We start from the raw sequence: 24,725 nt of genomic DNA, 5'->3' as shown, positions 1-24,725 counted from the left end.
CATGGGATATCTCCTGTTCATGGCCATGGTTTATAAACCAGCTGGGGCAGTGTTCTTTATCTTTTCACAACCCATCCTTCCTCCAGCCAGTCATTTTCTGCTCATGGCCATTGAGTCCCACTGTGGCACTGATAAAATTACTGCATCCCATTGGGAGTTGCTCCAGCCAGAGGGAAGAGCCCAACATTTCTTACCAAGATAAAAACAGAGGTTTTGGGACACTAAGGGAGCCCCTTTCTCCACTGGACTCCAGAGGAAAACCGGATTTCTCCACATCCCCACTGGAGCTTTAGAGGGAAACTGCACCTTGTACAGGAGCACTGCTCCAGCTGAGCCACATCTGTCACTGCAGGAGGATGCAGCCACCATGGGATGGGACTGCTGCCAACACCCTGCCTGACGGGTGTCAGGTTGTGCTCTGACTGTGTCAGGGTTTGGGGTTTGTTCTTTGTAGTGCTGTATTTCCATTTTAATTTCCCTAGAAAAGAACTGTTATTCCTAATTCCCATATCTTTGCCTGAAATAACATTCTCCATTTCAAAGAGAAGCTCCTGCCTTTCTCAGTACACACCTGTCCTCCAAACTAAAACAGCAACTTTTCATTCTTTGTCCATATATAAACCACACCTGATTATAAGCCGCACTTCGGGTTTGGACCAAAATGGTGCGGCTTATAATCGTGAAATTACTGTATTTGGTATTATCCAAGTAAACTGCATTTTACACTCAGATTAGATGGAGAACTCTGCTCAGCAAGAAAGGGAACGAGCTCTGAGCATGTTTAAATCAAAGTAATGTGAGGATTTTTCAGTGACCTTCCAGGAGTGGTTCCCAGCAGCCCCACTGAGCTCGGAAATGACCTCCTGAAGGAAGAGAAACCACAACTAAGGCAAAACAAAAACCTGCTCAGACAAATTCCATGACCTAAGAAAATGAAAGCATGACACAGTGGAATTATCAGCACCAAATAATCTGGAAGTTTAAAGTCACAGCATTGCTCTCAATAAGGCAAAATCCACAAAATTCCACGAAACTCCACCAAAATCCTGTGGCTGGATGACACATGAAGCCAAATAATTCAAACACAGACTCCTACAAACTTTCCTAATTTGTGTTTTGTGACTTCTGAAGATGATTCCCACTCTTTCCTGGGCTCCTTTTTCCTGCATTCCTCATGGGTTCTTTTTATTCCCACTGCCCATTCCCATCTCCCTCCTGCAGTGCCAGAGCTGTTATTCTGCATTTCAGCCACCCCACAGGTATTTGGGAGATTATTTGGAAGATGTTCTGTCCTATAGATGGATTTTTTTTCCCCTGTAATCTTTATTTTTCCTTCCCATTACAAGTGTTCCATTGTGCTGCACACCTGACATTCCACCTTGGATTTTTGCATTTTTATAAAGTATGACAGCATTGAGGATGAACTTGGTATAATCACTATTTTTTCTCCTTTTTCTCCCTCCAAATTAATAAAAGGACTCTCAAAAGCTCTTACATCTTTAATCTGGGCAGCTAAAGGAGAAAAAATCCCTTTTGCTACTGTAAAATCTGGAATTACCTCACAGGACAATGCTCTCAGGAACAGGGTGGGATTTTTGGAGCTGTCCTGTGCAGGGCCAGGAATTCCTGCCAGCAGGAATTGTATTTATGGCACCTGCTCCCTGAAACTTCCCATTTATTCTGTCTTCAAATTCTTAAAGCCTGGGCAAGAAGAGGAGTAAAACACTGCCAGTAAACTCAGTCACAGAAAAAGAGCTTCACATGTCTGAAAACTTTTAATTGCAACAACTACTGCAGTAAAAAGACATCAAATGTCCCCTCAAACACTGGCACTAAATCCTTGTTCTGTCAAGCACTGGTAAAACTCCCACTTCAAAAACATCCCACATGCTGCATGGTACAAACACACACAGCACTTTACACTTGATTTTTCCAATATAAAAGCACAGGTCTTGTAAGGATTTTTCAGTTTTTCATGAAGTTCTTTTCAATTTTACAAGCACCTGAAATAATCTCTTGTCAGTTCATGGCAACAATTCAAAGAAAAAACTGCATTGATGTTTTCTGAATTTAAAAGGGTCATTTACTGCTTTTTAAAAAGCCTTTAAAAAAAACCAATTTCTGCACAGTTCTAACAAAAGGAAGCCCAGCCTCTGCTATTATCCAATAACTCATCTCACCTATACACAGCATTATTTTGTTTTGCTCAGTTGAAATCTCACTGAAAAGCTCCTGCCTGCTCAGCCACAAGAGATTCTCAAATCATCAGCATTCTTCACATTATTTTAAACATATAATTAAAGACAGTTTCCAAAAAATTCAGTGACAGGAGCAGCAGAAACTCTTGAGATGGGAGGAGGCTCATGAAAGCTGGAGAGGAGCAATGAATTCAGACTGAGCTGGATTTGTTTCATGGGGTGTGTTCAGCTGGAGAGGAATTCTTTGGAAGTGTAAAGTCAAAATATATTGCACCTATTCAGTGGAATGAGAGGGAATGGGAGAAAAGATATCAATAATTTTTCATTTAAACACAGAAAATAGAACAGCTCCAGCTAGAGGGAGGTGCAGTAAGGACTGAGCTCCTGAGTTCTGGCACACAGGGAATGGCATTCCTGTGAAAATTCCACTTAAAAGGTTCTGATTTCACACAGGGCTCTTCTTTATTCCAAAACAACTTTGATTTTCGTCTTAAAGAATCACAGGATGGGTTGGGCTGGAGGGGACCTTAAGGCTCATCTCATTCCATGCCATCCATGGCAGGGACACCTCCCACTGTCCCAGGGGCTCCAGCCTGGCCTGGGACATTGCAGGGATCCAGGGATGCTCTGGCAATTCCAGCCCAGCCAGGAATTCCTTCCCCAATCTCCCCTTTCCCCATTCCCTGTGTCCTGTCCCTTGTCCCCAGTCCCTCTCCAGCTCTCCTGGAGCCCCTCCAGGCCCTGGAATATTCTGGAAGCTCTCCCTGCATCCTTCCCTTCTCCAGCCTGGCAATTCCCAGCTCTCCAGAACCTGACATTGGATCCATCTCCTCTCCAAGGAATTGATGCATCCAGGGCCTTCCCTTGCAATCTCAGCAAACCATCAAGGCTCTCCCTTCCCTGGGCCTCTCTTTTCTATCCCCACTTTCCATCCCAATCCCTCTGCATGGATTCTGAGTGTCCTGAATCCCACAATCCTGGCCTGCCTTGCCTGGGAAGGGAGCTCCAAGCTCATGGCAGGGACACCTCCCAGCATCCCAGGCTGCTCCAATCCTTCCTTGGCCACTGCAGGGATCCAGGGATTCTCTGGCAATTCCAGCCCAGCCAGGAATTCCTTTCCCCATTCCCTGTGTCCTGTCCCTTGTCCCCAGTCCCTCTCCAGCTCTCCTGGAGCCTCTCCAGGCCCTGGAATGTTCTGGAAGCTCTCCCTGCATCCTTCCCTTCTCCAGGTGAGCACCCCCAGCTCTCCCAGCCCTGGAGCAGCTCCATGGATTCCTCTGGATTTGCTCCAGGTGCTGCTGTGTCCCCAGGGCTGGGGCAGCTCTGCAGGTGATGTCTCACCTGAGATGGGCAGAATTCCCTCCCCTTCCTCCTTGCAGAGCAATCCAGAACTTTCAAAAAGGTTTTTATTTTTTTGGTGAGTTGTGTCCTCTTCCAGCTTTACCTGCTGAATGCAAAGCTCTCGAAACCGAAAAGCAGCAGGAGATGGGAATGAGAAAAAGAAGGAAAATCTTTGTATTATTGTTGTAATCCCAAAAAGCCAAGCTGCAAACACCACAAGGTAGGGTTTGCTGAAACCTGATGCATGAGACATTTCAGTATAACTCAGAACAGTCCCTAACAGTCAGTTTTGTAACCTGCATTTTGCTGTTTCACTGCACTGCACAGCAAATCCACGTGAAACAGGAGGTGCCTGATATGAAAAACAACAATTGCCCATCTCCAAAGCTGCAGTGTGATCCAAAAAGGGAAGTGGGATGCACACATGTCAGACAAGGAGTGCCAGAAATGAGTAAATAGTCATTCAAAATCACACCCTCACACGGTGCTGAATAAAATGGTTACAATAAAATGGAAAAGATTGTACATTTAACTCATGTCTCTGGGTAATGAATTGTGTGCTGCCTCCTTGTCCTGCATTTATCAGAGAATTCACTCAATATCTGGATGGTTCCACTGCTCTTCTCTTGCCTGCTGGAAGTGATGCAGTGAAAAAATGGTGAATCTCCCAAGGGGTGAAACAAAAGCAGCTCCAGTGAGGCCCTGGAATGGAATTATGGAATTATGGAATTATGGAATTATGGAATTCCCAGAGCAGCTGTGGCTGCCCCTGGATCCCTGAGAGTGTTCAAGGATGGGGCTGGGAGCACCCTGGGATAGTGGGAGGTTGGAACTGGATGAGCTTTAAGGTCTTTTCCAACCCAAACCATTCTGATTCCATGATCTCCTGAACTCCTGAAATCCACAGGAAGCTTGGCATGAACAGACATCAGAGCTGGCATGGATTTATCTGCAAATGTATCTGAAAAATGATCTGCAGTGCTTTTAAAAACACATATGGTGTAAACCAGCAGAAAATATTCTGCATGATTGTCTCAGTCTGTTGGAAACAGGGAATATCTTCTTTGAGATTTAAGGTGATAAATATATAAACAATTTTTGTTGTAAGAAAATCTGAAGTGGATTAAAGTGGTACCAGATAAGAAAAATAATCTCATTAAGGTCAGACATTTAAAACAATCCTAACTCTCTTCTGAGAATCAGATAAATTTTTGAACTCCTTTGCTATGGTTCATTTGGATTTGCTTCCTAATTATCACAGCTTTGCTTTGGTTTTTCCTGTGCAATAAATTTCCAGAGTGATTATGGCCTGCAAATGGTTAAAGTCCCTGATATGGGGGAAAAAATAAAGATTTCTGAAGTGGCAGGAGAGCATCTCCTGATTTCAAACACATGATTATCCTCCCCTGTTTCAAAAGGAAAGGCCTTTTGAGGCACAGCAATATGCATGTGAATAGATCTGCATTGAAAAGTGCCAGCTCTCAGGTATGAAAATGCTTTTTGCTTCCAAAGGAGTGAGATCTGGGAACTTTCATTTCTCCCTGACACCCTGAAGGGGCTGAACATGCCACCAGCACCAGCATTTCTGAATTTAAAAGGGTCATTTTTGTCCCCAGCCCCAGCTCTGAGGGTTCATCCACTTCTGCTGTGTCAAATTCCCAATTAAAACCCAGAGCAACAAGGAGCCCAGCTGAGCAAAGCTGGGACTATTTCACACCAAGCTGGTGTCAGACACAGAACCCACAAAGAGGGTGGAAAAAAGTTTAAAAAGTTAAATCAGAAAAAAAAAAAAATATAAGAAACTTCCACCTTTCAAGGATTAGTGTAAAAATGACACATTCTTTTTCCAGAATACAGAAAACTGATTCCATCTCATCTCTCCTGAATGAATGGGGGGGGGGATCAGAGATTTAAAAGGAAATTTGCAGTGCCCAAGAAAAATTTGTTTTGGTCTTTAAAACAAAAATTTGGCTGCAAAGATGTTGTCACTAGGTTTGTCACCAAGTCCATTTCTGATTTTCTCTCTTCTATTTTCTCAGGTTTTCTTCCTACAATTCCCTCTGATTACCTTTAATCAGAGTTCCTTCTCCCAGTTTTAAATCCATTGTTTTAGTTTCCAGGGAGTTTCACAGAACACACAAAACCACAGAATTTTGCTTTTCTCTAGTGAATGCTCAAGGCAGAAGAAAAACCTTGACTTAAACTTGTCATTCCTGTGGGCAAGCCTGGCCAAAGCCTGGATCTGTGGCACAAAAAATGTTAAAAAGAGCTGCTACAGGCACTGGGGTCACATCCCAGGATTTTGTTTCAGCTCCCACTGTGGCCAGACTCTCCCTGATTTTAAGGATGTTGCCACTGGACACAATTGCTCCTGGGCAGGGCTTGACCTCCTGCACATGAAAAGCACAATAAAATGAGGTGAAAAAATGACAAAACCAGAGCAGGACGTGGTGCAGAGCCCAGGTTTCCTCAGGCATTGTAAGAGCTGTGTCCTTTCCACAATGCTTTCCCCAAACCCAGCATCCTCTGTGCTTACATACAGAAACAAAAATTAAATTTTTTAAAATTATTTTTTCTATAACCTAACAGTGAACCAGCAAAACTCATATGGAAAAAGCTGGGTCTAAATCACAGCTTGTTCTTCTTAAACCTAAACCAACTTCCCAAAAATCCATTGCTGCCAATGTCAGGTCCACTGCTCCTCTGGCTGCACAGATCCCTCTCTCCCACTGAAGGCCAAGTTATTAATAAATTGTTTTTCAGCTTAGATTGGATTGATCATTTATTTTCAAAATCTCTTCTCCCATCATTTACTCATTACCCGCCTCCTCTTGATGTAAGAGGACATTCATTGCCTTCTGCATTTATTGTGCTGGCAAACAGAAATGCTCAGCAGCATTTCCTGGGGATTCTCTCATTTATCTATCAGTTATGGGACTGGACTATTTTAAGGAGTAGGAAAAATTAAAATATCACTCAGAGTGACAGCAGTGAAAATGAAGGCAGCAAGTCTTCCTGTAATAAAGGAAGAGCATTCCTATGATTCAATGATTTCAGCCATTGGGTTTGAAGGATTATTTACAATTTTTAAAAAGCATGATTTCTCATAAACATTATTGCTTTCTAATGAGAATAATTACTAAATAATGCTTAGGCAAAGAGGGACTGATTTCCTCTAATGCTAAAATCATTAAGGTTGGAAAAGCCTTCAAAGATCGAGTCCAGACAATCCCAGCACTGCCAAGGCCAGAGATGTCCCCAAGTGCCACCTCCACAGGGCTTGGAAATCCCTGCAGGGATGGGGACTCCAGCACTGCCTTGAGCATTTCCAGTGCCTGACCACCTTTGTCATGAAGGAATTTTCCCTAAAATCCACCCTGAGTTTCCCTGGGTCACCCTGAGGCCGTTCCCTCTGCTCCTGGAGCAGATCCCAAATCCCCCTCAGTGTCCCCTCCTTGTGCAGAGCCACAAGGTCCCCCCTGAGCCTCCTTTTCTCCAGGCTGAGCCCCTTCCCAGCTCCCCCAGCCCCTTCCCAGCTCCATTCTCTGGCCACTCTCCATCCCCTCCATGTCCATCCCCATCCTCTTGGGGCCCAGAGCTGCCCCAGGTCACTTCAATTTCTAATTATTTTACCTCAACTAAGAAATCCTGCAAAGCACCTCCCTGAGGGCTGCTTTAATCCAGCATTAACTTAGCACAGTATTTGTTCCCAAACTTCAGCTTGTGATGGGAAGATGGTGGGAGGAGGGAACAGACCTGGGTGAAGCTAAAGCTGCTTATTCATTAACTCCCCATATGTTAAAACATTTTGCCATATCCTATGCAAAGCGATAAACACAGCTTTTAACATTCAAAAAATTCCTTTAGTTTGTTCCTTTTTGCCTATTTAAAACATTTCCCTCTCGTGACAGCTTTTTTTTTTTTTTTTTTTATGAAGCTACACTCTAAAAAACCCCATAGTAACCAAGAGGGGCTGAGGCAATGCTGGAATTTTGACTCCAAAAGTGACTGCTGCTGGATAAACTTGGCCTCACAGGGATTCCAATCATCCCAGGCTGCTCCCAGCCCATCCAGCCTGGCCTTGGGGCAGCCACAGCTGCTCTGGCAATTCCAGCCCAGCCAGGAATTCCTTCCCCAATCTCCCCTTTCCCCATTCCCTGTGTCCTGTCCCTCCATCCCTTGTCCCCAGTCCCTCTCCAGCTCTCCTGGAGCTCATTTAGGGGCTCTGAGCTCTCCCTGGATCCTTCTCCTCTCCAGGCTGGGCATTCCCAGATGGTTTGGAGCCACCTGGGACAGTGGGAGGTTTCCTTGCCCATGGTTGGAGTGGAGCTGGATGAGCTTTTAGGTCCCTCCCAACCCAAATTATTCTGTGATTCCATCAACACATTCCAGCTCCAGGACTCTGAGTTTTCAGTTTCCATCCAGACACCATCACCCCTCAGATTTGTGCTAATTCTTCCAAAATAAAAATGGAATTAAGTCTTTTTTTCCCCAAACTACAAAATAATCAGAAGTCTTTCTAATTTTTTTTTTCTTTTGGCACATGCTGGAGAAATAAAAAACTGCAACAACCTGTATGAAACTGTGGTTCCACATTAAAAGTTATCAGGTGTCTTAGTGCACAGCAGGAAAAATCCTGGAATATTGGTTATCACAGGGGTTTTTGTTCTCTATAAAGACACACATCCACAATGGAAAAATAATCTATAAACAAACATTTAGAGAAACATCAATAGCTGCTATTCAGCCTGGAACAACTCCTCATTTTGTTATTAAGCAGCATTTCAGCCCTGCTATTGATTGGATATGTGATAGTGAATGATGAGACTGAACCAGGTATTTTTCACAGCAAACATGAAACTCTGCATTTTTTGGTGCACTTGGGGGGAAAAAAACACATGGCTGAGGTGTGTGTTTAATAATAAACATCTCAGCTACTCAGTCAGAAATGGTAAATAAAAGATTATGAGGAGGAAAAAAAGGAAAACAAGGCTGAGACCCAACTGTTCAGAATAATGATTGTGGCTGGGCAAGATATGGAGGCAGAGCATTAAATACAACACTCCAGCCCAGCCTGTCAGTCAGGTGGAGATTTCAGATATTGTAATTGGTAGCAAGTTTCCTAATCTCAACCTGCCAGGCAAGAAGCAATTCAACAAAAGCTCTGTCCCCCAAACAGAATGAAATCTGAAAAGAGGAATTTTCTAATATTGGCAAGATCACAGGGTGGGTTGACAGCTTTATTATGCTAAACTGACAAAAACATTCTGCTCTGGTCAGTGCTAAAAAGGGTGGTTTTTCAGGAGCAGTGTGGAAATACAAAGCACTGGGAAAGTCTGATGAACTCTTACTTTTATCTCCCTGGTGCAGCACATGAGCTGAGCCACAGAAAAGTCTGGTGGCCCAACTGCAAAATGAGAAATTAATATATCTTGATTTTCTCCTCAGGTCTGCCACTGCAGCGGTTTGGGAGAGCTGCAAGGAGTCTCTGTGAAAGCTGAATATCCATTTAAAAAAGGAAAAGGCCCCACTAACTTCACAGAAATAACACAATTCATTAACAATGAGATGATATGGCAGTCAGTGGAATTCATCACATGGAAGCTGTAATGTATTTTATTGCTTCTATTGGAAAAGTGCTTGGAAATAGAGTTAAGGTATTGACTCTGTGTGTGTGTGTGCATATATACATTTATTTATTTGCTACAGAAAGAGAAATAGAGCCAGGCAAACAGAAACAGGCCACAAACACAGAGAATATCTCAAAAATAGGAGCAGAGTGGGAATGATGGAACTATTTCCTTTCAAACCACGGATATTTAGGGAATATTGGAGTAATTCCATGCCTTTGTGGGAACAAGAACACCAGGTTTGTTGAGCTGTCCCTGCCTCTTCCCTAAGTGCTCATCAGCCAAAATAATTTCCTACTTGGCTGGATCCAGCCTCAAGTCTCCAAACATGCACCTACATTCCTGCTAGTTGGCTTTGGAACGTGTGAAGGAACGCTCACAAACGTGGGGAGAGTAAACATGTTTGCTCTGGCAAATCCAGATTTCTAAACACGAGAGGTGAGAGCAGAATCATCCTCTGCTCATGGAATTCTCACTGCTACAGCCACGTGAGATCACAAAGAGTAAACAGAATGATAACTGAACACAAATAGAAACAACAAAAAAAACCTCTTTACACTGCTGAACTACCTTGTAGGGAATGAAAATGTTTGTGGTTATTATCCTGCTTTGCTCCAGTCCCCCCTCTGTTATCTACATCTTGCAAACTCCACTTTACAAAAAGCCCAACAAACAGCTGCTGATTGCTGACTTGTTGAGATCTGAAAAGGTAAACAAGGCTCTGATGCCTCTGAACAAATGTGGGGTTGGCATTGTTGGCACCTGAGCATTTCTGCTGCTGAGAAACTCCCAGAAAAGCCAATTCCTGGCTGGGAAGCTGCAGATCAGCTCCTCAGCTCAGCACTGAGGCTATCACTGCAGAGCATGTTGGGCCATCCTAAGCCTTGAATAGAAAAAGGAAGAGATCATTAAGTTATAATTTCCCCACACAATTGGTATAAGCATTTCCTACCAACAGGATTAGGATGAATACAAGATCCCAGAATAAAGCTGCTCAGCAGTGAGGATGGCAGTTTAGTGTCTAGTAAATTTGATTTCTCTGAAAATCCTGACACATCATAATAGCAAAATCCTATTTACTGTAGCAAGCAGGATGGATAATACCATTTAACACCTGGGATAGAATGTGCCATCAGCTCAGAGCTTTGTGCTCTGTGTGCTCATCTTACCTTAAGGTTAATGCTCCTTGACAGCCTCCATGGAAAGCAGAATCCCCAAATTAAGTGTCGAGCTTGGGATGTGCAAATCCTTCCTCAACGTTTAAGTCAGGGGGAAAATGGATGCAGAGAAGTGGATCAACATTTCCTGAACTGAATGTCTGCATTCCCAGGCTGGGATCTGGCACTGAGCCCTCTGTGGGGCAGGAGTGTCCCCACAAAAAGGCCACCACAGCTCTACCACAGTGAGGGGAGAATGGGCCAAGAACTGTCAGAGCAGTGACTTCCAGGCTGTTAAATGTGTGGAGAACCCAAATTCCTACAGAATGGCAGAACTGTGGAATTGTTCAGGCTGGAAAACCCCTCTGAGATCATCAAGGTCCCCATGTCCCCACATCTTCAAGTTGTTTCAATCCCTCCAGGGATGAGGATTCCAGCACTGCCAGCCCTTTCCAGGAAGGAATATTCCCAATTTCCAATCCCCCTCCTGTCCCTGTTCCCTGGAGCAGATCCCAAATCCCCCTGGCTGTCCCCTCCTGTCAGGGACTTGTGCAAAGCCACAAGATCCCCCCTGATCCCCCTTTTCTTTTCAAATTCATGCTCCAGGATAATCCTATTACCTCACCTCACAACCACATTCACATCCAAACTGCTCAACACTTAAAAGCATTTCCAGGAAACTCAGGAGCACAGAAACTTGGCTCCAGTGGAAAATATTATGATTAATATGGGGATCCATATCTTGCTCATTCACACTGATAAACTAAGTACTTGTGTCATACAGCAGGGTATTAAAATTAATTTCCTTCTGCTCCCATGACTCTGGGCAGGATTCTCCTAATGATGCATATTAGCATTAGGAAGCAGTGCAACATGAAAATAGCTGGGTTTGCTGGAGGAAATTGGAACTGGGGAGTCCCATCAGTCTCAGAGACAGAGCAGGAGCAGACACAGCTCACTGAGTGTCTGTGTGATGCCAAAACTACACTGAGAAGCAGGAGAGGGTCATGTGTCCTTCGTGAAAAATGTTGTAAAGCAAAAGCAACAGGGGTGAAGGAAAGCTGGGATGGCAGCTGCTCTGCATGAAAATTCTGTGCAAGTGATGATGGGGACTGGAAGCTGCACAGCAAAGGGAAACTGGAGGTGCAGAGCTGATTTTGAATAAAGTGCAGGGACACTGGGGCTTGGGATTGGCACTGAAATCAGGCAAAACTACTGCACCTCTCCACTGGAATTAGTGGGACAAGATAGTGAAGATATCAACATTTTTTCCTAAAAATACCAGAAATGGAACAGCTTCAAGGGCAGGGAAGTGCATTGAGCAAGGACAGAGATCTTGAGCATGTGGCACTCAGGGTAGGAATGGCATTCCTTCAAAAAGGGCTCTGATTTCACACTGGGGATCTTCCTTATTCCAAAACAAATTTATTTTCTCCTTAGAGAGTCACAGAATGATTTGGGTTAGAAAAGACCTTCAGGATCACCCAGTGCCACCCCTGCCATGGACAGAGACATCTTCCACTACCCCAGGGTGCTCCAAACCCCAAAGTCCAACCTGGCCTTGGACATTCCAGAGATCCAGAGATGCTCTGGGAATTCCAGCCCAGCCAGGAATTCCTTCCCCAATCTCCCCTTTCCCCATTCCCTGTGTCCTGTCCCTCCAGGCCCTGGAATGTTCTGGAAGCTCTCCCTGCATCCTTCCCTTCTCCAGGTGAGCACCCCCAGCTCTCCCAGCCCTGGAGCAGCTCCATGGATTGCTCTGGACTCTCTCCAGCAGCTCCAGGTCCTGCTGATGCTGTCCCCAGGGTCTCACCTGAGTGAGGGACAGGGACAGAATTCCCCCCTCCTGTGCTGCCCTTGGGGGGTTCTGGGTCCCAATGCCCATGAAACAGCAACAGAAACATGTCCAGATTCTCATGCACCAAAATCCCCAAGTCCTTCCCCCAGGGCTGCTCTCCATCCTTCCCTCCCCTCAGCCTGGATTTGTGCTTGGATTGCCCTGACCCTTGTGCAGGACCTCACACTTGTGAGTAAATAATTACAGCACACCAAACTCAGTGACCTCAGCACTGCTTTATCTCTGAGTTTTGCTCCAGTCAAGAACCACCCTCATCCTGCAGGTGACAAACTGCTCTCCAAGCCTCCAGCACCTCAATCACAGCTGCACACCCCAGTCAGATGCAGAGCAGGGGAAGGTTGTTCTTGAACTGCTTTGTTCAACTCTCTGCTATTGCTGTGCTGCTGTGGAGCATGTAATAACTAATAGCTTATGTGCTATCTTTGACCTAGAAACACTGGCAGCTGGTAGGGGAATTGCTGGGTTTTGGGGAAGCATCAAAAGGTTTTTAGCACATAAACCAAATTTATGAACAGTTATTCCCCCAGAGAATAGAATTGTTGATGTTTTACTATCGCAGCTGTCACTTGTGCACAGTTATTTTGTCCTGTATTAATATCCTGTAAAGGTTGAGCATCTTCCCTCAGTCACTGAAATATTTTATAATTGACAGGCTTCATCTGGCACTGAATATGGATAATTTTCTCCATAAGGAGCACGCTGTGCTGACACTAATCTGTCCTGTTGTCATCTCCCTTTATTATCAATGTCTGCATTGTTTTCTCAGCAGCACTGAGGAACACAAATACGAAGCTTCTAATTGAAAAGGCTAAATAATCAAAAAGCCAATTAATCATCGAGATGAGCTCTGACACTCCATGATGCAACAGCCAGAAATACCACATAGGCATAACTGAAGTGTTTTTAAAGTGTGCTTATTTGATGTGGGAATGATCTGAGATTGTAATTAGCATTCTTTGTCACAGGTGACAGACTCAGATTGAACATTTCTTCATCCTGACATTAATTCTCTGAGCTCCACTTGCTCCCACCCCACCTCCTGTTCTGAGTTTCCCTCTGCTGAGGAGCCCAAGCTCTGTCTCTGTGCACCTTCCACTGAAATCAGGACAAGTTCAGGAACAGCAAACCAGCCTCTTTTCATGCTCTGTCATTTCCAAATCTTCTTTTTTTTATTTTTTTCTGCTTTTTTCAAAGCTCTATTTCCATCCCAATTTTCCAAATCCCCAGCACAGAAGCTGACAGGTGAGCCCAGTGAGGGAAGGTGGGATTGCAGGAGCTGTGACCCCTCTGCTTGTCCAGGTTTTCACTCTGCAATCTCCACCTCTCTGAAGAAATTCCAGGTCAGATTTGGAACACAGAGTTTGCTCCTCTCAGAGCTGGAACAGCACTTTTTTTGTGTAGGAGAGAGATGAAAATTTACCTTGATGACAACTTGGAAAAGCAGAGGATTTACCTCACAAATAAGGAGTCAGAATGAAAAGACAAGGCTTGGTACCACAAAAACTCCACTCTAAACACAAACATCCCCCATGGTATAAAACAAGGAATTCAGAACTGCAATCCTGAGATTTCCAAGCCAAGCAGAGAAACCAAGAGGTGGCAGAATTTCCTATTTCACATCCCCTGGAGGTGGCACTCCAGCAGAACTCAAATAAAGTTTTTTAAAGTTCATTATCTCCCTTGCACAGCACAAAAATGTATTTACACACACTGGAATCTTCACCAACAGTGAAGCCACTGAACCAGTGGCCAACATGAATATGAAAAATGGCCAAGAAAAACATCTAAAAAGATGGAAAAGGTAAAAAAAGGTGAAAGAAAAAGCTGTCCAAGACCCATGGTTTATCAGACATCCTTTGCCATGAATTATTCCACACTAAGAGCACAGCTCCAAGCACCCCAGAAAAATCCTGGATAAAATCCCACTGAAGCTTTCTCCTCTAACACCAAGCCAGCAACTGGAGAAAAAGGAAAGTGTTCTGTAGAGTTTTTTTGGTGAAATATCTTAATTTTTAGCTGTTTAAAGAATGCACTGATTTAGAAGCATTAAACTTTCAAACTCTTTCTCCTTGCCAAGAACATGGGACTTCATTAATGTCACCTTCAAAAAGGGGGACAAAACACTGACATGGTATCAGATGTACCCTCAATTTAAAATATTCATTTAGACCAATTATAATATATAATTTATGCAGCACATTCTACTCCCTAATCCAGAAAAACAAGGAGTTTTCTTCTGGCTAAGCTGCATCAATGGAAGTGTATCTTGTTAATAATTTTAACCCACTAATAAAAAAAAATAAATCTGAATTAATCACCAATATATAAGCTCAGGAAGAAGGCAGAGGGGTAAAGCAGGGAAATGTATTCAGGCTGGAGGTTACAACCAACCTGGGAGCCAGGAAATGATGACAGCAGTAATTATTTGGAATTAACATCCTATAAAATAATACCCTGTAAAGAATAGGAATGTTAACAGCAATATGTTAAGCCACTGTAAGCAAGTCCCACAGCTTCCCAAGCTGCTCTCTGCAGTTTAATTTTGAGTCTGTGATGAGACAGAAAGACAGAAGTGCTTTTTAAACATGGTATAAACTTGGAATTAAAATTAAACTCTCCATGTACTGATGGAGGAATCACTAAATCCACCCACTGAAAGCAGAAATGCATTCTGTCCCTTCACACTTCACTTTTTTTTGTTGTTATTTTAATTTAAATTACTTTACTTGCTGACACTTCTTCTCTTCCACTGGCTCTTCATCAGGGTTGGTATAAAATAACCTCATTATTTCATTTTTCTGTCTGTAATTACCGTGACAGATGAAATCCCACAGCAAATGTGAGAACTTTGTTAGTAAAGAAAACAAATATTCTCCCATCAAATCTTCCACCTTGGCAATATTGAGGCAGAAACAGCAGCAGCAATATAAAAATAATCCTTCTGGCCAGAATTTTAATCTTTATCTCCTTAAAAAAGTCTTTTTGTAAATACAACCAGAGCAGAAATGAAGAGAAAGGGGGCAAAAAAAGGGAAAAAATTATCATTAAAAGGGAAAAAAAAGGTTTTACCCTTTCTTCCAGCCGAGCCAGCTGCTCTTTGTAGTAGGCATCATGTTTCTTCAGCTCCCTCTCCTTCTCTTCCAGCTGCCTGGCCTAAAAAAAAAACCCAGAAAAATAAAAATATTGAATCAAGGAATTATCCACAATTCTGGGCTTTTTCCTCCTCTCCTCAACAGCTCTGAGTTCGCTCAAATGGATTTGGAAACATCATCAGAATGCACCAGGCTGGGATGTATTTTTATTTTTTTTATTTGAATTAACTTGGAAAATCACTTCTAAACCTAGGAAAACCTAATTTGAAACAGGTGGATGTTTGGGAAGAATAAAATCCTTTTATATATTTGCTAAAAAGTGCATCCAAAACTGTCCTGTCCTCTTTAATCAGGAATCACTCCCCTGGAAACTCCCACTAAATTGAAAAACTTGACCTTGGGACCACTCCCATGTCCAATAATCTAAAATAATACAGAATAATTTGAAATATTTATCTTTTCAATGCTAATATGACCTGAGTGTTCTTTTAAGAGACACTGCTCCCAGCAAATTGATGTTTTTGGCTTTTCATCTGCAGTATTTCCCATTTTCTAGGATTAAGGGGACTCATTAAAAATTAGAAAATACATTTAAAAAGCACATATGCACAGAGGAATTTATTAAAAATATATAAAGCTCCAAGTCCTGCAGTGTAAAAAGCAGACAAGTGATTTTTAACAAGTTACAAAGGATTTAACACCTAATTTATCAATGTAAATACTTTCTAAGTTCATAATTTTTTAATAAAGTATCTTTAGTGACTAATAATTCTCAAATTATTAATGATATTAGTAATATTAATAATATTAGTAATAATAAAGGTCATTACAACAATTATACCACATCTTGTACAGATACAAACTTGATTCCCTTTGTCAAGATGAATTGTTTGGGTTTTTTAGCAAACACCCAAGGAATACATTAAAAAATTTGGATTTTCCCTTGTTTTCTTATTCAACTGCTTACCTTTGTTTCCATTTCCTGAAGCATGTAAAAAACGTTCAGATTCAAATTAAATTTATTATGTAATGGTAAACAGAAAGATTGCAAAAAAAAAAATCCCACAAGCATGTCAGGTTAGTCCAGAAAAATCAGAAAACTACTTGGAAATTACTGAGGTCTTTTGTGGAATTTCTTCCAAAATGCCCCAAGAAACCAAATTTTGGATGAATCAAACTCTGTCAGAACACCTTATGTTCCACATTTAGTGTTCCATGTATCATATTCCAGATCTAATATTCCATCTATCATATTTCAGATCTAATATTCCATGCCTCATATTTCATATCTAACATTCCATATCTGATATTCCATATCTCATATTCCAGATATAATAGTCTATATCCAATAATCCATATATCAGATTCTAAACCTAACATTCCATACCTCATATTCTGTCTCATATTCCATATCTAATATTCCATATCTCATATTCCATCTCATATTCTATATATCATCATCCATATCTCATAGTCCAGATCTAATATTTCATATCTAATATTTCATATCTCACATTCCATATCTAATATTCCATATCTAATAATCCATATCTCATATTCACTATCTAATAACCCACATCTCATATTCCAGATCTAATATTTCATATCTGACATTCCATATCTAATATTCCATATAACATATTCCAGATATAATATTCTATATCCAATAATCCATATATCATATTGTAAACCTAATATTCCATATCTCATATTCTGTCTCATATTCCATATTTCATATTCCATCTCATATTTCTATATCTCATAGTCCAGATCTAATATTTCAAATCTAATATTCCATATCTAATATTCCATATCTAATAATCCATATCTCATATTCACTATCTAATAACCTACATCTCATATTCCAGATCTCATATTCCAGATCTAATATTTCATATCTCATATTCCATATATCATAGTCGACATCTAATATCCCATAGCCAATATTCAATATCTAATATTGCAGATCTAATATTCCATATATAATAATCCATATAATATTCAATACCTAATATTCAAAATCTAATATTCCATATTTAATATTCAATTTCTCATATTCAATAGCTGATAACCCACATCTCATATTCCAGATGTCATAGTCTATATCTAATATTTCATATCTAATATTCCAGATCTAGTACTTCAGATCTACTATTCCAGACCTAATATTCCATATATCACATTCCAGACCTAATATTCCAGATCTAGTATTTCAGATCTAATATTCCATATCTAATAACCCACATCTCATAGTCCATATCTCATATTCCAGATCTCATATTCCATAGATCACATTCCATCTCTAATATTCCAGATCTAATATTTCATATCTCCTATTCCATGTATCATATTCCATAGCTAATATTCAATATCTAATATTCCAGATCTCATATTCCAGATCTACCATTCCATATCTCATACTCTATATCTAATATTCCATAACTCATATTTCATATTCCATATCTCATATTCCATATCTAACATTCCATATCTGCAAGGCATCTTCATGGGCACCCAATGCAAACATTCCATGTTTAACCCTCTCATAATCCCCAAAACCCAGAAGATCTCCAGAACATTCCTGCTGTGCAGAACAGGCCAGTAACAAAGAAAAGAGAGAATTAATATTAATATTATTGTTAATAAATCCCAGGAGAACTCTGCTAAGGTTTAGTTCTTACAATCCAGTTGTGCTCCCCATGATTCCATCCATGCCCTGAAGCAGAACTGACTTTGGGAAGGAACTGGGATGGAATAAAACCCAGGGCAGAACCCCCAGACTGAATTCTCACCCCATTTCTGACAATTCACGAGGGCAGAGCTTTGCAGGGTGTAGAGCACAACAGGTCAAGGGCACAGCAGTGACAGAAGAGACAAAACCCATCCTGATCCTCCAGGATTTAAGCTGAGCTTAAATCTTTTTCCTGTCTTGCTGTGATCAGGGAATGCAATAATATTTATCCCTCTTGAATAGAAGATTTTGCCCTGGAAATTTGATTTACTTGGGAAGTTGGTTCATTTTTTGGGTTGATTTTTAGGATTGGTTCCCTGTCCCCCCTCAAAATAATTAATCATCAAACCAGCTGGATTTTACTGCTCATTGCCCTGATCTGTCCTTGATAAAGGACAAATATTGTATATAAAATACTAAAGGTTTGCTGCCCTGTGTTGTGAAAATAACCAGAAGATTTGGTTGGCAAGTAAGAAACTCAGCAAAAAAAGAGTTCCTTCCACCCCTGACACTTGTACAGCCACAGCAAAGTTCAAATGAATAAATAATAAATAAAATTATTCATTTATACAGGAGACTATAAATATGCCAATAGAGGAGAACTGAGTGCCAAAATAAAAACCTGTAAAGTAATATTATATTTATGGGGCTGCAGCAACAAGATCCCTGTGAATGCCAATGAGCTGCAAGAAAATAATTAAGAATAGCCTTGTTTTCAATTAGCTGAATGCTGCATTTCAGGTGTAAATGAGGTACTGGAACAGGTTGGTTGTTTCTTCATGAAAAAACTCTGATAAACAAAACCTTTGCTTGGGTGTTTTCTAAAGAGCAGCTTCAAAAAGCCACCTTTGCTTCCCAAACCACCCCAATTTAATACCCAAAACACATCACTAATGTTAAACACAGATTCTTCACAATCTCAGGGAAATTGGACAAAGTTTTAAAGGCCAATCTGGGTTTTGTTTTCAAAGGATTTGGTAGGAGTTGCCATCACTGGAAAAATGGATTTGTTCCCTACAAAAAAAAAATCCAGGAGTCACCTGACTGCAGGGACCATCCTGGGACATCCCTGCTCACACTGGGTACAACAAAAACACATTTATTCTGTCCTCTGTGAGGCAGAACAGGGCAAACAAGCAGCTGGTTGAATATCTATGTTTAATAACTAAATTTTAAAAATTAAAAAAAAAAAGGAATCTCTTGCTGGATGCAACAGTGGTGTGTGTGGGAAGGAAAAATTAATGGATTGAAGGTTAAAAGGAAGTGGTGGCAGCTCCCCAAGCACCATCCCACAGGAGATCAGGGTGAGAGGGATGCACCAGCACAAGAGAGATCTCAGAACATAAACTTCTCAAAATATGATCTTCTCAAAACATGATCTTTTCAAAATATTATCTTCTCAAAATACAATCTTCTCAAAACATGATCTTTGAAAAACAGGATCTCCTCAAAACATAATCTCAAAATGTGAACTTCTCAAAACAAGATCTTCTCAAAACATGATCTCAAAAAATGATCTCAAAATATGATCTTCTCAAAACATGATCTTCTCAAAACCTGACCTTCTCAAAATATGATCTTCTCAAAATACAATCTTCTCAAAACATGATCTCAAAAAATGATCTCAAAAAATGATCTTCTCAAAACATGATCATCTCAAAACATTATATTTTCAAAACAGGATCTTCACAAAACATGATCTCAAAATATGATCTCCTCAAAACATGATCTCAAAAAAGGATCTCAAAATGTGATCTCACAACAAGATCTTAAAACATGATCTCAAAACATGATCTTCTCAAAGCATGATCTTCTCAAAATACAATTTTCTCAAAATACGATCTTCTCAAAACATGACCTTCTCAAAATTTGTTTTTCTCAAAACATGATCTTCCCAAAACATTATCTCAAAACAATCTTTTCAAAACCTGATCTTGCTCTACCACATTGTTGGAGGTTTTAAATGTCCTTTCCCACCTGAGGTTTGCTGGATGAGCATATCCATGGGTTAGAGCTGGGTGTGAATTCCAGAGCTTGGAATTCAGCTCCAGCCTGGGAGTGTCACACTGTAAAAGTTTTTGGGCATTTCATAAATCATTGCTTAGGCTGGAAAGGACTTTAAGGATCATCTCCCAAACTCCTGCACATCTTCAACTCCATCAGGCTGCTCAGAGCCTGTCCAGCCTGACCCTGGATGTTTCCATCACTGGAATTCTCTGCATTCACTGAATTCCTCTCCCACTCACCCTGTGCCTCCAGGTTTGCACATTGATAAAATCAGATAAAGCTTCATCATTTGCATAAATTATTATGATCAGCAAAACCATTCTCCTCTTCCACTGCATGGAGTATCCCAAGAAAAATAATTCCCAATTTCCACTTTTAATGGATGTTGAACTGCCCCAGTTTTAATTTTTATAATACAAATACACCCATCATTCTGAACAGGCAGCACCAGGAACTTATGGATATCCTTGGGAACAGATGCTGGTCCCTTCCCCCTCAAAGAATTCCTTTTAAATTATCACTATGCACAAAATCATCCCAGAGCACAAAAAAAAAATCATGTGGACACATGAAAAGAGGGATGTTCATTTCCACTTGTAAAGGTGGAGAATTGTTAGGAATTGGAAATGGCAGCACCAATAATGCATCATAAAACAGAGTCTTTGACAAGAGTAATTAAAACAAGCTCTTGTAATTACCACTAAATGTGCTACAGTACATTTTCTAAAAATAATGAAGTCCTAAAACAGTGAGTGGAGCAGATAAAAAGATCACATTGAGAGGAGGAGGCTAATGGAGAAAATGAAAAAAATAAAAAGAATTTATGAACAAGGATCTAGTGTAGAACAGAAGATGTGACAAGAAGCTTCATTTACTGAATCTCATTATAGACCAAAGGAGAAAAACACAAATGTGCAAATGCCAAGAAAAGAATTACAGATTCCAGTCCTAATGTGAGTCATGGGAATATGCACAGGAAAACCCAAGGCAAAAATTCATTCAAGTTGTTGCCCCAACAAGAAGAGCTTTTATTATGCCAGAATAAAAAGCTGAACAAGGAAAATCTCAGCATCACTGAGGCTGGAAAATTCCTCCAAGTTCATCAAAACCAAGCTGTGCCCAATCCTCACCTGGAGCTCCAGGAATCCCTTGGACACCTCCAGGGATGGGGGGCTCCAATCCTGCCTGGGCAGCCCCTCCAGAATGTGGGACACCCCAGAGAGGAGGTGGATGATGAAACCCCAAGGCTGCATCCAACTGGGCTTTGAAAAATTCCCAGCATGGAGACATCAAAGCTCTGCTGAGCCTTCTCCATCTGCAAGGTGCCTCAGACAGAGCTCACAGAGGAGAAGCAGCAGGAGGAAGTTCTGAGTCAGCACCCACTTGAGAGTGATAGCACAGGGTTAAAAATGGTTCTAAAATTATGGGATTGTATACAACAGATTCAGGGCTGGAAAGAAAGGTTGGGTCTGGTAGGGCTGGGAAAGGGAACCAGGCCCTGGGAATGAATGTTGAGCTTTGTCTTTATTAGATCATGTGAAACTGCACCTGAGTAATCATCATGTGATAAATAATATGATTGTTAAATGTGATAATTGTTTGGTAAATTGAATATATTACTGTTTAATCATAATAAGAATCATTAGAAGCAATGTAATGGTAGCAAGAATCATGAGAAAGGATGTTTGGGGACCTGATGAAAATCACAAGAATCCATGCTTGGATAAGATCAATGTGTACAATAGAACAATACGGGTTTAATAATTATTCTATAGTTCCATAATGAACAGGGTATAAAAACCTGTCCCTCTGGAATCCATGTGGAGTCAGATTTGGGTTTGTACCCCTGATTCCCAGAGCTCTGCAATAAAAGCACCTGCACATAATCACCCTGTGATGGTGTTTCTATGCTAACAAGAGCACCCCTAGTTCTTCCAGCCTGATTTATTTTATGATCCTACCCCCAAAAGGAGAGCAGAAAAATCACACATTTGCACCAAGTGAAATGAGCAGTTACAGAATCCCTGTTGGAGTCAGTGAGTCAAGGGCTGCCTGAATCCTCTAGGCAGAAGCCACAGTGCAGGAATTGAATTAAAACCCTTGGATGGATTGAAACATGTTAAACCACCCAAACATTGAATGGGAGTTTAAGTAGAAGGATAAGTTTAAGTTTAGATGTAAGTTTGAGTTTTATGATAAATCAGTAATTAAGAAAGTCAGTAAGTGAGTTTCAGTGAGAGCTGCAGTGTTTTTGGTAAGTAAAAAGTTCAAGATGCCAGAGTAGAAGAACAAGTTCTAGTGAAGGTTAATGAACACATTGATGTTTTCAGTAGAGGCTCCAGGAGCTCTTTCTCAGACACTCTTAGACAAAACAGAACTCCAGTGAGAATATTGCTGACATTTTTCAGATAGAACACGACAGATCACATATGTAGTTATGCATATTCTAGAGTGCTAAGGAATTAGGATTTTCATAGGTTGGGAGAAAGTGGTTTGAATTTACATGTTAGCTTGTTTGAAAAACCCTATATAAGATTATGTGTTGGGGAGAGTTGGTGCTTTTTGCCTTTCTGCCTTTTCCCATTGCTTTTTGCCACCTCTTTGCTGTGCCTGCAGTGTCTCCAACACCCCAGAAGAAGATCTGAGCTCCAGCAACACCAGGACACCAGGGACAGCTCCTGCTTTTGTTTGGGACTTTATGTTAAAACTTAGCCTGGACTTTGATGTCTGTGACTGTACCTTTGATGCACTTTTACAATAAATAACCTTTTCAGCAACTCCTAGCTGCTGTAATCATTTAGAGATAACCCAGCACAAAGGGTGCATGTAACCTCACAAATCCCAAACTGGTTTTGGGGTTAAGAGACCTTCAAGATCATCTTATTCCAACCCCTTCTGGTACAATATCAGCACTAAAGAAAAGCTGCCACTTCTCACCAAACTCCAAATGAACCATCTGGTTTGCTCAGCTTCAAAACAACAGACTCTGAAGACTTTATTTCCTTGCAAATAAAAATTAAAATACACTCATGACTATTCTAGTGATTAGCAACAGCCTCGTGTTTCCATCCAACCATGCTTCAAAGGAAAAAGAGATGCTGGAAAAAATCTGAATTACATCTCTGCATGTCACTGGGAATGAAAGAGAGGCATGACTTATTCCTGAAACTCTATCCATGCTTTTCAGGCAGCCAACACAGTCCAAGGAGATCAAACATTTTAAAGACTATCTGTAGTGCTGCCAGGTATTTGTAGCAATTCAAATATTGTCTCTAACCGTGGCTGACAGCTTCTGATGTTTCAGTCATATGTCAAATATGGAGTTTTTCACTACACTGAAAGAAGCAGAGACTGCTCCATATGAGCCAAAGTGGATAAAAAAGAGCAAGAGGACTGTTAGCCTGGAAAATTCAGAAAAAAAATCTGTCAGGAAACTGATTGAGGACTGTGTTCTACTTCCATCTTTATTGTTATACCACTATTGTAGCAAATAATAAATATTTTTGCCATTTTTTACCATGTTCAGAATTGGTATTAATGATGATTTTGCAGAAATATTTTTAAATTCTACAACAGAGTTAAACAACAGACGGGTAAATAAAAGTTATTGCTAAGCACAGTCAGGCAATATTTGATGCATTTTTAAACAAAACATGATGTAAAACAAAGCAAAAAGTAAGGAAGCACAGCCCTTCCAAAAATTCACCACTGAAGTCCAAAACCAAGCCAGAGAAAAGAAATTTGCACTTCAGTTGCCTCATACCCAATTATTCAGAGAAAATTTTGAAATTTAAGTTTTCTACCTAGGACTCTTCATTCTCCTGTCCAAAACCCAGCTATATTATCATCATTTTAAGCTCCCCACTTCACAGAATTCACACAATTTGTAATTTGTGCTCTGTAAACTGAAGATTCAATGGACTGCACACAAAGAGTGAAATAATTCTTAGGGATGCTGCATTAATAAAAACAATAAAAATTCACCACTTCCAAGCCAATCTCATTTGGAATCCCACTGAAAACCTCCTGTATTTTGTTTGTTTTGTATTTTATTTTATTTGTTTTGTATTTTTTATTTTATTTTATTTTGTTTTGTATTTTATTAGAGGCCTCTCAGCATCAGGGGCTGTTCTCCAGAGTTATTTTCCATCTGTGAATATCCCACTTCTTCTGAATTGATATCATTCCCTCCCAGCACAAGCTGGAAGAGGTTGAACCAATTCCCACTGAAGGAAAAAAAAGTGATGATGCCCAAGGAGGGAAATCCACTTTGGAAGAGCAAATAAAAGGATATTTATTGCTGCTCTGCTATTCAAGGGATTGATTTCTGCTCAAGACACAGAATTGAGTCACTTGTAACTACATCAGGTGTTTCTCAGTTTGAAAGGTACAGCACAAGCAGAACATTCATCTTTGGATGTTCAAAAAGGCACTGAAAATAAAGATAATCTGTTGCCTTAAAGGTATTTTATCTGGGGTTTTTTGGAATCTTGATCTTGTTAAATTGAATTCCTCTATTTAGTAATAAACAAACCATCAAAACTCATTGATTCTGTCTCAAATTATGCAGTCATTTTATTTCCCAGAGATTTTCCTATTCAGCTAGAGAATAAAAGAACTGTAACCAGCAGATCATTTCAGACTGAAGATGTAACTCAGAAATAAATTCATCTTTAATCAGAATTTAAACAGACTTAGCAGTGAAATTCAG

The 24,725-nt window shown here is 40.6% G+C and overlaps 1 protein-coding gene across 3 annotated transcripts in view; it reads right to left on the bottom strand.

Annotated features, from left to right (window-relative positions):
• The window catches only part of CHCHD3 (coiled-coil-helix-coiled-coil-helix domain containing 3), a 133,453-nt gene that overhangs the window by 34,429 nt on the left and 74,299 nt on the right, over positions 1-24,725 (bottom strand). For 2 of the 3 annotated variants that reach the window (XM_033058743.1, XM_033058744.1), the window contains exons 5-6: positions 16,244-16,258; positions 15,254-15,337 (exon numbers count right to left, since the gene is read on the bottom strand). In XM_033058743.1, coding sequence (XP_032914634.1) covers positions 15,254-15,337; positions 16,244-16,258 — 99 coding nt within the window. The remainder of the gene's footprint in view (positions 1-15,253; positions 15,338-16,243; positions 16,259-24,725) is intronic. The other variant, XM_033058745.1, reaches the window with a different exon arrangement.

This window comes from Catharus ustulatus, chromosome 4 (assembly GCF_009819885.2).
Source record: "Catharus ustulatus isolate bCatUst1 chromosome 4, bCatUst1.pri.v2, whole genome shotgun sequence".
NCBI classification, from domain to species: Eukaryota; Metazoa; Chordata; class Aves; order Passeriformes; family Turdidae; genus Catharus; species Catharus ustulatus.
This window is presented reverse-complemented; position numbering and strand designations above follow the sequence as displayed.